We start from the raw sequence: 14,066 nt of genomic DNA on the forward strand, positions 1-14,066 counted from the left end.
TGTCGCGAGGTCCGGACCGAGTGGAGAAATGGAGAAATACTATGACGTCGTAGTCGTGTGGTATAAAAATGCCAAGAATATTAATGCTGTCTTCGGGTGAATTCAAAACCACGTTGAAGTTTGATTGTGCCGTCTTTGTCACACACCTAACAAAACAGTATGTATTACCTTAGCTAAAGAGCTGCAAGAGTCGATGATTATATAAGTTACTTGAAGCTGCTCTACTTTGTCAATCTTCAGCGATAAACATCGGCCTTTAGCGGAGATAGAGTCTCCGAGTCCCGATCGCGAACCCCGAGGCACTCAATAACGTTACCCCAGCTGGAACTCTTGAAAGCCAAATGGAGTCAATCAAGGTTTTTTTGGCATATGAAATTTAATCACAAAGCTAGTGGACCAGACTTCACTTAACCGGGGTGTCAGCAGGTTGCATATGCAAGTTGATGACAAAGACACGCCACTTTTTTTTTTCAGGCGTTAGTTGGTGATCTTAAGGAAAACGGAAAATTATAGCTTCCGCTGCTCGAGGCCATGGAAGTAAGAATGAAGTTGGTTTTTTTTTCTCTTGAGAAGTCCACGACGGAGTTCGGGGGGGAAAACGCCGTGCCATCTCCGATGTGTTGAGTTGGAGGTTCCGACGAGGATCACCAATGTCGATCTCTTTGTGTAACTAGATATCGTGATATCTCGATATCAGACAAAGACATATTATTTCCTTGGATAGTTGGCTGGGAGTGGGGTCTAGAAGGAGGTGTCAGCGAGAAGGGCTCTTTTCTGGATGTAAGATAGAGAGTCAGGTCATACTTACAGTTACAGATAATTATATGGAGGCTTAAACAAGAAGTTGTCAGAATGTTAGTGGATGATGAAATATAATATTCGAAATGGTGTGGATCCGGATGCAATACAATGCAATGGTCGTCGGTGATTCTGTAACAAAGGTTCGGTTTGGGCAACTCGCGGTATGTTTGAGCTAAGTAGGTGTAAATGGTAGGAACCCCGGAATCCCTTTTAATTTTGAAAGTACGGAGCTCAGTAAGAGCGGGTCAATTAATGAATATGATTTAACATTTTCAATCAAGATCTAAGATAAAAAGAAGGGTCCTATACGTTTCTGTGGATGTGGACCGCTCTCAGAAACTAGGCCCGGAAATCCATCTTTGGAAAATTATGCGGCATACATATTGACAAAGAGCCTCGAGTCTAGGGTAGGCACTGCACAAGAAGTAAAGAAGTATACAGCAACGTGGTTCATTTCCACATGAGGAGATTAATGAGCGAGGTGGCATTGCTCTCACCCCGAAGGGGTTTTTCGGCTTATATATCATATACCGATCAGGTGAACGCATATAATATTGATAACAAACGTGCACACGGCTATGATGAGAGCTATAGTAAGTTATCGTTATGAACTTGTTGATAATAGATAGTGGAGGGGCTAGCCTCCGAAGCGTAATATACAGTGGATTTTGATCGGACGGGGTGGCTATAATAATGAATAGTTGGAGAGTAAGCTAGCCGGATGCCCAAAGGGAGAACACACCCCCAATACCAACTTTCACAATTGCGAGAATGATGCATAAGAAACCGGGAATTTGCATTTGTAAGGATCCTGACCCAAGATTTTGGGTAAATCTCTGGAGCTCATCTTCTATTAGTAAATTGCGATCCTTGCGGTACTCTTCTTCGCAAATTTGATAAGCTTTCTCCATTTTGTTTCCCGGGCTTGCTTGCCATCAAATTTGCTAGGTAGTTTGAAGTTGAGCCATAGGAGCCCGAGTTCAATCATCTGAGCCTCCATGGATCATTGCTCATTAAAATCAAAACCGTATCCTGCCATAAATTATTCCCACTGCATTCAACCAATTCTTGAGTGATGTGAGGCGGTAACAAGAGCTAGGAGTTTCATGGCCCCGTACTACTCTTACCCGTGGTACATAAACTGTTAGCTTTCCGGACTCACCTGAAGGTGTATACATGTACACCGGCAAGCGTACCGGTGCTGAATATTTTGGGGCTTAGGTTGACACGATGTTGTTAATATCCAAGACAGAAGTAGGTCCGTTTGAAATGTATTTCGCTTCGATGCAGAGAAATCTCTCTCATTATCTTCGGGTAGGCTACTTATATATATATGTACCCAAGCACGCATAAAAGCCAATATTGTTCCTATGGATCAAGATCGATTGATGATATCTATATCTATATCGTGTGCCATGTACATATGTATATATACCTTACTGATGACTAAAAGTCTTGGGGCCACGAGCGAAATCATATCCGCGCGCATGGTTGACGAAATTTCCGAATTTTTAGCCAGCCATCCTAAAATACAAGAGGCTTATCTGGCCGGGCCATCGGCCTGGCTGCGTGCAAGGCTAGGCTGTGTAGCTGCACGTACACATACCATAATATGATATATGTAGATGTGAGATCGAATTCAATGCAAAGCTCACCTTTCTAAGTCTTGCCTTTGCCTATTTGTTGTATTTAGCTAGAACAACGCAAATATGTGCGTAAGTGGTAGTATCTAAACATTAAACATGCAAAAGAGGGGGGTCGAAAAAAATAATCACATCAAGCATGTTTTGATTATCCTGAGTTATTTCTTACAATTTGTAGGAGACAATCGATTAAATCTCAAATCATAACTAAGTAACTAAGTCATAGTCGATTTCATAAATTCCTAGTCTCGATATCTTTCAAATCCCATACTTCACAAAGTAAGACATAAAAATCCCAATACAAGCCTCCCCACCTCGTACCTCAAAGCTGAACCTTCCACCTCCCACACGGCCCATTCCCAAGCGCCTGTCCACCTGCCCTCGACGGATCAATCAAAGGTTTAAACCTCAAATGATTATCATAACTACAAAAATTCGTCAACCTCAACCGACAAACAGACGTCAACTTTACCGTGTCAAATTTAAAATAACTACCAGCACAATCATGTACACCCTGTGCGCTAACATGCTCGTGACACTGTGCGCAGCAGTCATAAGCAATTCTGGCCGGTACTATAGGATCCTCTGGTAAAACGACAACATCCACACTACTACCGGATGGACCTTGGAAATGATTATGTGGTCCGCAGGCTCCGTAGGTAGTTATCCTAGGGGCAAAGGCGGTGACTCTTTTTGTGACAGTCTTTGTGGAGGTTTTGGTTTTCGTAGTGGTTCTAGTGGATATGATATGGGTTATCGTAGTGGTTTTGATATTCTTTTGTTGGTAGATTGTCTTTGTGACCTTTTTGGTTTGTTTGATGGTTTTGGTTTTGGTCTTGCCTGGTTTCGTGATTGTGGTTGTGGGTCTTTTAGCAGTGATGGTGTGTTTGTAGATTCTTTGGATCGTTTTGGTGCATTTCACGGAGGTCGGGTAGAATGTTTTCTTGTGTCTTTTCTCGAGGCCATCGTCTTCGGATGATAGAGTGTATTGATTATCTGGGTCATCACCGGCGCTGACGAATCCAGGCGGGATAGGAACCACCGTCGAGTCCGGAGTAATAGTTGTAACAGTGATCGAAATTGTTAATGTTTTAGTTTTGGAAATGGTCCGAGTAGCAGTGACAATGAAAGGTTCGTATACAGTTCGTGTGCTACATTTGGAAGTTACGGTATAAGTCTTCGTATATTTCTTAGTAATTGTCTTTGTTTGATCCTTCTTCGTGGTATAGCAAGTGCTTGGTTTTGGGGTAATGGTGACCACGGATTTGGTGGTTTTGTGGATGGTCTTTGTGTAGGACTGTGGTGGGTGGACATTTTGGTCGCAGTATGCTGTGGTGCAGTGTTGGATTATCTTTACGGTTTTGTGGTTATACGACCAGCCGGCGACACTGGTGGTAAGAAGCGATACCGCCAATAGAACGTTCGTGAATGTAATAGATTTCATCTTGTGAAGTCAGGACCCAAAGGGTATTATAGACGTAGAGATGAGGTGAACTAAGCGAATGATGAAGTTGTAGTAGAAGCGAGTGGTCAAAAATTAATATAGAAACGAATGTTCGGTCGACAAGATATACAACCAGTATCCGGCCGTATATACCTATCAAACAAGGCTACCAGATTTCACAATCCGTTGGAAGACCTGCTGTGGAATTGTAACACGCTACGCGTATTATGGGGAAAATCCGGGGGGTTTTTATAAACCATTCTGGCGGGTCGTCGATACCCCTCTCGCTTCCCCGGAACTTGCCTTTTTTTTCTTTGTCGCAATACTTACTTGAGTTACTTATATCAATATAATTTTATTTCTAGAGGGTTACATCACAGAAAACTTGATGCATATGCATATTATCAGCACATGGCGCCACAATCAAGAGGTTCTCCTTTTCTCTCTCTAAAGAATGCATGGACTAACGAAGGCGAACCGGCTATCGGGTTTTACGTAAGTAAATACTTATATAGGTTGTACAAAGTTTGACGAAAGGCTCCATTTAAACACTTTTTGCAAGGGAGCAAAAATATTGTGGATTCATGGGGCTCATCCAGCCGTGTGCCGAAGCCTTTTAATACAAGACTAGTTAGGGCTCATCCATGGCGTATTAAACATAGTTTAGTTTATAAAGAACGCCTCCCTCGTTCGCAGAACAGATGTCACCCCGCATCATATTCGCAGTCCCAATTTGACACTCACAAGGCTTCACGGATGTCTACATAGACCGCAAAGAGCCACACACACGTGCCCACATACTATGTACATACAGCGCTCAACAACCAACTATAAACGAACGCCACATAAGATAAAAAGAACCCTAGCAAAGCCATCATATTACCAAATCACCCTCTTTCATTTCTCCCATTTAGCTACGTATCGGCAAATTGTCCTTCAATCGCAAAAACAAGCAAGGCTGGGGAGGCGTCGCCAAGCGCTTGTCGTGGGATTAGCATAAGTCTTGGGAATAAAACATGGGAATAAAACATTTAAAAAAAAATACTCCCAATTCCGCAAAAAAGACCCTGGAACAAACCAACAGCTAAGGATACTTAGTTTGCGGGCAAACTAAACCGAAAACTTTGTACAACCATGGGACCTATGAGTGGGCTGGACAAAAAGGTTGGCATAAGGCTGAAATGGTTAGGCTCTTCGTTTCCCTTATGTTTTTTCTTTCACAGCTGAAAGATATGTGAGTTGGCGGGATTAAACTGTGATTACCCAATGGAGCAGAGCGAGCGAGAGGGTGTGCTCCTCGGAATCCTCTAGCGCTGGACAGCTCAGGGAATTGTGTATTTAAGAAGTAATTGATTTCCAGGAGAAGGAGGGGGAAAAAAGGCCAGCCTTCTCTTAGTCAGTAGGAATCGCGGTATCGTTCCTGCGAATAGTTTTTTCTCTCCACATCGCGTCGCAATTATAAGTAGCTCCGAAGCTTAAACCAGCCAGGAACAATAGCTGGTATACATCGACTTGCAACAACAACACGTATCCGACAAAAAATCCAACAACATGGCATCAGAAGCTCGGACCTCCACCGAAATCAAAAAAGTCCAACACCCAGAACCCGAGCTAGATCTCCAAACCTCATCCAAAGATCCAGAAAAACAACCCCCAACCTCGGATTCCAAAGAAACCCAAACAAAAGAAGATCCCGCCCCTTCATCTCAAAAACTTGAACACGCAGAAACATGGGGCACCTTTTACGCAGACGTAGGCGACGCGGAATCGCAACAAGAACGACAAGAACAACAAGAAGAAGAACCACCCCAAGACGTCGAACCACAAACTCGAAGACATAGATTCTGTAAATGTCTATGCATCATAATGCTCCTCTTCATAATCGTGGCAGCAATAGGAGGAGGTCTCATATCGTACGGTGCTATGGGATGCTTTAAAAAGGAGAATAAGGGTAAAAAGAAGTGCTTGGGAAAAGGAAGGAATTCCAAAACCTCGGATGCAAGCTTCGTTAGCATGAAGGGTTCGTGGGGGACGTATATGGTTATGTTTTTGTTTGAGATTATGATGTTTGTGATCTTTTAAAGCGTGTTCTTTGGGAGTTTTTTTTAATTTGATGTCGGATTAGATTATGTTGGAGTTCTACGGTACATGATATATATATACATACACATGCGGGACCTTTTCTATACGCAATTAATGAAGCTACGTATTTATTACTAATATTTGTTCTATTTTATAGTTTAATTGGGTATTTAGTTGTTATCTTAATGTATTTATCTCTTCTCGGATCCAATGTGTCAGTATTATGACCGAATACTAGTATACACTCGTAATATTTCGAGAGATAATATTTAAAGAACTTTAAAACTCCAATTTACGAGTGATAGCCGGGCTAAAGCAATATATCGCTCCAAAATTTAAAATTGAAGGAAAGTCCAAACATTGGACAAGTGAAACCAAAAGGTATATACTTATATTAAAAGACTGGCTCTGTAGAATGAGTACAGTGGAAAAGAAGGAAAGGGAGTAAAAAAGACAAAGGAAAACACACGAACTCCAGTTTCGAGAAGGAAGGAAAGAAAGAAATGAAGAAGCAATGGTCATGGCTGTCGTAATAGAAACTTGAGATATAAATACAGTATCAGAGGAAAAGAAAAAACCGCCGCTAAAACTACATAAAGCATATTTTTGTAATGAAAAGTTTTCGAAGGACAAAAAGAGAGAAAAAGAAAAGAAAAGAAAAGAAAAGAAAAAAAATTGTCCTGTCCTTTGACGCCGCTGAGAGTATACCGGGATGATTAACGGGACGAAATGAACGATAAGAAAATTGGCAGCCAGTGTTTGGAAGTGGGTATCGACTTTTGAAAAGAAATGAGGGTGTTCGCAGGTGTTCCCATTAAAAAGCCGGGAGACTAGTACTGAACAAAAGTAAAAAAAACGAAAAGGGAGAAGAAAAACGAGAAACGAAAAAAGAAGAAATGTAAATGTAAGACAAAATAGTAAATTTTGCCGGATCCAGTTCATAGGAGGCATGAGAGTCGAATGGTTCTGCAAATGGGTGATAGTGGCAGTAGTAAAGCCTCTTAAGTGAAGGAAAGTGGTCGGTCGGTCGGTTCAAAACAAAGGATCAAAGAAGGTTGGGTCGACAGATCCAAAACGTAGTCGACTTGAAAAATCGAGACAGAAAGGGAAAGCGTGAAACTTCCCCCTCACCGAATCTTCAGATCATCCCGTTTGGAAAGGTCTCATTCTTCTTCATCCTCTTCAATGACGGTAACTTCCTAGTCCCCGCGTCGTCCGTAGCCATCTTGTCTATAATTTATGCGGTTTGATTAGTATTATGTTTCAAAGATAGATATAGAGTATGAGCAAAACTGATAGACATACCCATCTGGTGGTCTGTACCCACTGAAGTGGCTTCTACTCTTGCCATCGTACGAAGATGTTGGGTCGACTTTGTAGTGATGGTGTGTATTTCCGTGCCTGGTCGAACGGCCATTGCTACTACTTGTAAAAAGGCGGAACATGCCTTGCCATCGAGACCCTCTACCGTGGTGAGCATTCGGCTGAACTGGAATACCATAGACTGGTACGGCGCCAGCGGCCTGGTATGCTGCTCGAGGGTCTTGTTGAGGTTTATTGAACACTTTCTTAAATTTCATAAAACCAGTAGCAGGAACATGTGATGGGTAGTAATTTTGACCTTTGGTAGCACCCAGTGGAGGTGGAGGTTGATGGTGAGTGTGATGACGGCTTCCATAGTGTTCGCCATGGTTTCTTCTGCTATGGTAGAACTCCTCCTCTGGGACCTTCTTTGATGAGATACGTCTGTATGCCCGGCCGTCCGAGCCTCTAAAGATATCATCTTTATCATAGGTATCTACGTCGATACCGGGAGCAAATCTATACCAATGACCTTGAAGATCTTGGACATAGTTTCGCGGGGTTTGCTGTTTAATGTAGCAACTGGGGCAGGTGGTCGTGCTACTGACACTAGACGTTGTAGTTGACCCGCCACAGGCGCAGCCCGGAGACTTGGTGGCAATGGTAATATGAGGTATCGTGTCCCTAAAGCTGCCGGGGGAGTGAGCCGAATCAAGGGGCGTGATTTCCGATCCCTCTTCGTTAATAACTTCGGGGAAATCACCGTCGATGCGAACCGTAATGGCTCTGGTGCTATCATCTTCATGGTGATGATGGTGATGCTTGCTGTGGACGTTATGTTTCCCTGGGGCATTACCCTTCTTGTCCTTACCCCCCTTCCCCTTCTTTTCGTTCCCACTCTTTTCAGCCTCGTCGTCCGTCTTATTTCCTTTCTTCCCTTTTTTGTTCCCACCTTGGTTCTTTCCCTTTTTTCCTTTCTTGTCGTCTTTATCATCATTACCCCAGCCGTCATCGCTGTTGACGACTTCTTTCTCATCGCCCCAAGTCACCTTATCTTTGTCATTGTCCCACCCGTCATCTTTTTCATCTTTCTTCTTTTTGTTGTCGTCGCTCCATCCACTAGAGTTCTTCTTTTCATCTCCCCAGCCGTTATTGCTGCCTCCCCATCCACCTCCACTTGATTCTTTTGTATTGTTTCCCCAACCAGAGTCATTACCCCATCCGTCCCCGTTAGACTTCTTATCATCGCCCCCCCAGGCGTCTCCGCCGGTTTCCTTTTTCGAGTCATCATCCCATCCGTTGCCCCAACCGTCCTCGTCCTTCTTATCCTTCTTGTCCTTCTTGTCTTTCTTATCCTTTTTATCCTTCTTGTCTTTCTTATCCTTTTTCTCCTTTTTGTCTTTACTGTCCTTTTTCTCCTTCTTGTCCTTCTTATCCTTATCATCATCATGTTTCTTCTTGCTACCACTGTTCTTCCTCACATGTCTCTCAATACACCTCACACACCCACAGACACCCACAAACCCTTCATCCGTTCCATTATCGCTCAAACAGTCCAATGGGGCACCAGATCCGTTGGCCGGGGTAAGTCTATGAATAGTCTTATGCCCCGCGGCAACCTGCCACAGATCGCTAGCGGTCATCGGACGTAATTTTGGGCCGTCAGTATTAGTCTTATAATGACCGACGTTGAGACGATTTGATGGCCGACGGGAGGATTTGGAAGGGTATCTGTATTTTCTGTCCTTTTTACTTTCTTTCTTCTTGCTGTTGTCTGATGAACTTGACGAAGAAGAATCTGTGGAGGACCGGGCGCTGGAGGATGATGATGATGGAGAAGAAGTAGAGGAGGAGGATGGAGAAGAAGAACTAGAAGAGGAGGAGGAAGACCGAGAACAATTAACGGGTTGAGTAACAACGACGATTGGGAATTTAATCTCCTTCGAGCCTCTGGAACCGATGGTAGCGGGAACACTTGAAACCGGTGAAGCGTTCTTGTTCTTCTTCTGAGCTACACGAGCACCAGTAGCAACGTCCGCTTCGACTTCTCTCTTTTCTGTGAAAATCTCAAGATGTGGGATGCACATGTTTCAAAAAAAAAGAAAAGAAAAAGAAAGAAAGAGGAGAAGACGAAAGGATCGGAATGGATTTTTTTTTTAAAATTGGGAGATGAAGTCGAGGAGAGTGGAAGGGAGGAAGAGCGTTTGGTTGAGAAGGGTGATAGTAGTGAATGATGTCTCCCACTGCTGCTGCTACTGTATGAATCTGAGTTCAGACAAGGGAAGATATGAGCAGGGTTTAATAATATCGTCCTTAGCAAGCAAGCAATCAATCAATTAAGCAAGCAAAGCAGCAGGGAAGTCTGGATCTATTAGCCTCTAGCTATAATTCATAAAGATAGTCTCATCAGTCAACCAATTCATCGATTCATCAACCCACCAACCAACCCCATCAGTCTTCCGAAAGAAGAGATGAAAAGCCAGGTATGGAAGTGAGGAAGGGAGATGCATACCCTTCTTGTCCTTGTTGTGCTTTGATACCTCTTTGTCGGTTAGGAATAAGTACTATGTATGTTGTTGTGTATGTAACTTTGAGGCTGGCTCAGCTTGCGAATTCGAATGGAGATCAAGCTTTTGGTGAGGTTGATGGAATTGGGAATGGAAGGTTGATGGGAAGGAAGATTCTGATGATTTTTTTTTCTTGATTTGTGTTTGTAATGAAGATGAGTACGTTTGGTTGAGGGAAGTTGGAATGATGGTCGACGGTTGGTGGAGAGAGACCGTGAAGAGACGTTGTGGGGATGCTGTGGTGAAAAATGCGTTGCTGACTGCTGTGTGGTGCACACAACCAACAAAGACCAACTTCGGAGTTATGTTACGCTACTCGATTCCAAACTCCCCCGCTGATATTCTTCTTATTGAATGTGAAAGTCATGAACAAAAAAAACACTAAGGAAACAATAGGTAAAAAATAATAAAATAAAATAAAATAAATAAAATAAAAGGAATTTCGTTTCGAGTCGGTCAGGTGTCGTTCAGGTTCGTTAAAATGTTCCAAACACCTGGGTGCACCTCAGGTATGCGCAGGGCAACAGGCACAAAAAAAAGGTGCTGAATTCAGGAAATTTACAGAAGAATGCGGATTGGACGTTCCATGTTCCAGGCTTTATGGTAACGTAACGTAACGTAACTTAACTTAACGTAACTGTTAGTAAAGGAAGGGGTCAAGAAAAATCAAAGAAGATGATGATGAAAAAGAAGAAGTTGTCAAAAAGTGAAATCAAAAAAAATGATAATAACTAGGCCGTCCACGCCGTCAATATTGATTCAAAGCGAGCGAACAAAAAAAAAAAGAACTGGGAAATAATAAAAAAAAATAAAAAATAAAAAATAAAAAATAAAAAAAGGAAGAACTATGAAGCCAGGAGGAAGAGGAGAAGGAGAGATCTATCAGTCATTCGATAACTAAGTAGCTGTCTAGTTATTACTGTCACGCTCCCTTGCAGTATGCAGGAACGACAAGAGGGAACCAGTGGCGGGCTTCAAATAGCGCAGGTCCCATCGATCTACGAGATTTCTTTATTCAGAGTACATATGTAAGTATAGTACACAAGTAAGAGGAGCGACCCTAGGAATTACCTGGGTTTTCCTTAAGATATAACAAGTAGAGCTACATTAGTCTCTCGGAATGGCGTTCGGTTGACGATGGTACCGGTACACATTACTAGAACAGTTCTCTTAGCTCCAAGCCCTTGAAACTGTGACCCCGATAGACCACGGACGCCGCTTTGGAAAAATAAAACATAACTGGACGAGGAGGAGGAATCATTCAAAGAGGCTCTACAAAGGAAGGGGGTTAGGAAAAAAAAAAACCAGAGTTAGAAATTTCTTTTCTTGAAAGGAACAGGAAGAAGCAGAAAAAAATAAGAAGAAAAAATAAGAAAAATATTCTCTGGTTTAAATTTCACCGTTTTCCTTCTCGCCGTTGCCAATTTGTATAAAATATTTAACCCACATTTTACATACAGCAATATATCTTTTTTTTTCGGCCGGGAAGCCAAACAATCTTAAAAGTTAAAGGCTTCTAAGAAACAGACAGGAACAGACGGTCAGACAGTCAGTCTTCGGAATTGGTAACCAAGTAGCTCAGGAACTAGCTAGCCGGGGGTCGGTGCATGCTGTTCTTCAGGAACACCACGCCCAAATTCGCACGGAACGGACGGGACAAGGGACCAGCCCTGCAGCTTTTTGGTTCGCACTCGGTCACATACAAACGGAAACCCACCACAGGATTTGAGATTTCGGGGAAAATACCACGCACATTAATGCTGGTTCCTCCCCGAGGACGAACGGATGTTTCGAGATATCCTGCATACGAATTCGCATTAACCATGAATTTCTCGATGCCTAGAAACCCAAGAGAAGATGCAGGTCCTGAGAGACCAAGAGCTAGAGAGAGAGAGAGAAAGAAAGAACAAAAAAGGCTGATAATAGTCAGGTACACTACGGGGGACCCTGAAATGCTTACTGACCCTAGGGTATCAAATACATAGCATACATAATCCAAGTACTTACATCCAAAAAAAAACGCCTGCATGCACGAGAGAGAGAAAGAAAGGAAAAAGACCCCGCCAATACCTGCATTGGCGATGTGATGAGTGAGTAAGTGATGAGGCAAGAAATCCTATCAACTGCCCCCTGGCTGTTTAGAGTATCTCGTGATATTGAGGCGAAGCCTCAAATCTGAGCTGAGCCTCGTCTCCGGAACGCAAGGAACCGGAACTTATAGGACTTTCAGTAATATACGAGGCTGCTAGCATCCTAGCATGATGCTGCTGCTGCTGATACTGCCAACCCTGGGAACAAGTCAAGTCAACAACCTCGTGGGTTTGGAATTGCGAATCACATACATATCTCGTAATAAAAAACCACTAAAAAAAAAACAAAATCCGTCAAAACCGAAGCGAAGCGAGCTCGAAAGTGAGGAGGCCCCTCTCAACGAAGCAAGGAGGCAAAGAAAATATAAGAAAGACAGAAAGGATAGGGAGGGCCAGATAGGCCGTACCGTCTACAATCAAGGTTGCGACTTGCATGGTCGTCTAGATTCGGGTCTCTTAAGCTAGCGCCTGGATTTCGGCCTTCCCTTGCCCCCCCTGCGTTGAAGATCTGACCCAAAACTCTACCACCGCGCATGCCACTTAACCTCTCCGAACTCAGAACTCAGGACCCAGAACCCCGAACTCGAACGAAAGCTGCATGTTCCGATTTGAGCAAGAGGAAAAAAAGAATGCTTACGCATGTAACCGAGGGGTTTCAGTAGACGGTCATGGCCTTAATTGGGTGAGAACGAAACTTTATTTAGAGGTTCTTGACGTACTTGAGTATGGGTATCCAAGATCTGTTCTATCCCCTTGGCCTTGTGATCGATGAGATCACATCACATCACCGATTGATTGGATTCTATTCCTATTCTACATATTTTCTATTCTATCCCCGTGGCTTCCTTTCCCTTCCCTCCCCCCTTCTGCATGCTACTGCAGCTTTTGATGCACCTCAGCTTCTTCAACCAACCAACCAAACCAAACCAAGTTAACTTTAGGCCCTTTGTGTTCGCCGACACAACACAATGTCGTCTCCTCCCTTCCGATCATCATGTCTTATTACCCAATCGAGCCAATATCTTCAAAAATACAACATGCAACACCCCTCTATCCATCTATCTCTTCTTCCTTCAAACGGAGGAGAAAACTTCGGAGATAAAAATATAATAATAAGAACAACTACGAAAAGGAGGGGGGGGGGGAAAGGGTTTCCTATCTCTTTCTTTTTTGGTTCTATTGGCATATGTTATCGAGATATGACGGATATGCTACGATTATGATGCATAAGATGAGAGTGATATATGATTCTAAACCATGTATTAAAAAGTTTACACCTTGTACAACACAACACCCCATAAAAAACGTATATGTTATGCCAACAACATCTTATCGATAGGAATTCTGATCGAAGAAAGATAGAAAAGAAAAACACCAAACCCGTCTTAATTACCACCAATCTCAGTAACATCCATAATATAAACCCTGTACATTTTCTCGAAAAACAAATAATCTTGAATATTAACTGCAAGGTGAATTCACATGATTTCTCCCATTCGGGTATTCCACCGGAGTGGGGGGAACTACTAGGAAAGGTGTCTTAACATGCGACTCAAAACCCTCCGGGCCTGAAAGGATTATGGAGAACAAAAAAAAAAAAAAAGTCAAATCGGATTTTGAGCTTGATTAAATCAATCTGACGTGGTTAAATTAGAACGGTTTGTGGGGTCTATATATCAAAAGATAGACAATAACCAAGAAAAAGGAGAATTTTCAAACTGTCAATATCATTCACCCCCAAATCTATATCCCAGGTTTGGGCTAGTCCTGACTGTCACTGCACCAGGTCCACCGAGTGATTATAATGTCAATTTAAAAACTAGTCGTAGGAAGGATCCGGAATCACATCAGGCAGTTCCGTAGTATGTTCCGACTTATTTCCCAATTTCCTTTTATACAATTATACCCACGTGTAGAGTATAGTATATATATCTGGAAATCACGAGGTTATATTAATTGGTACTTATATTCCACCAAATTTCTCGAAATTGAAATTGAAATTGAAATTGAAAGAGAAAAAAAAAGTTTATGCCATGAACGAATGTTCAAATCTCGTCTGCTAATAAGTCGGTTAACCCCACCATTTATACAATTCAAAGCGAGAGGGAGGGAGAAAAAAACGGTTATCGATATATTA

The 14,066-nt window shown here is 42.6% G+C and overlaps 3 protein-coding genes across 3 annotated transcripts; 1 reads left to right on the forward strand and 2 right to left on the reverse strand.

The window, feature by feature from the left end:
• Window positions 1–2,766: 2,766 nt before the first annotated feature.
• AOL_s00054g114 (uncharacterized protein) lies at window positions 2,767–3,888 on the reverse strand (the record flags this gene model as incomplete). Its single annotated transcript, XM_011121430.1, has 1 exon — window positions 2,767–3,888. One exon carries the CDS (start codon window positions 3,886–3,888, stop codon window positions 2,767–2,769), a length of 1,122 nt encoding a protein of 373 aa, XP_011119732.1.
• A 1,551-nt stretch (window positions 3,889–5,439) lies between these two features.
• Window positions 5,440–5,970, forward strand: AOL_s00054g115 (uncharacterized protein; the record flags this gene model as incomplete). The annotated part of the gene is made up of 1 exon (XM_011121431.1): window positions 5,440–5,970. One exon carries the CDS (start codon window positions 5,440–5,442, stop codon window positions 5,968–5,970), a length of 531 nt encoding a protein of 176 aa, XP_011119733.1.
• Window positions 5,971–7,169: 1,199 nt separating this feature from the next.
• On the reverse strand, window positions 7,170–9,359 carry AOL_s00054g116 (uncharacterized protein; the record flags this gene model as incomplete). The annotated part of the gene is made up of 2 exons (XM_011121432.1): window positions 7,170–7,200; window positions 7,276–9,359. 2 exons carry the CDS (start codon window positions 9,357–9,359, stop codon window positions 7,170–7,172), a joined length of 2,115 nt encoding a protein of 704 aa, XP_011119734.1.
• Between the last annotated feature and the right edge of the window lie 4,707 nt (window positions 9,360–14,066).

The sequence above is a fragment of the Orbilia oligospora genome (assembly GCF_000225545.1).
Source record: "Orbilia oligospora ATCC 24927 unplaced genomic scaffold scaffold00054, whole genome shotgun sequence".
In the NCBI taxonomy this organism is placed as follows: domain Eukaryota; kingdom Fungi; phylum Ascomycota; class Orbiliomycetes; order Orbiliales; family Orbiliaceae; genus Orbilia; species Orbilia oligospora.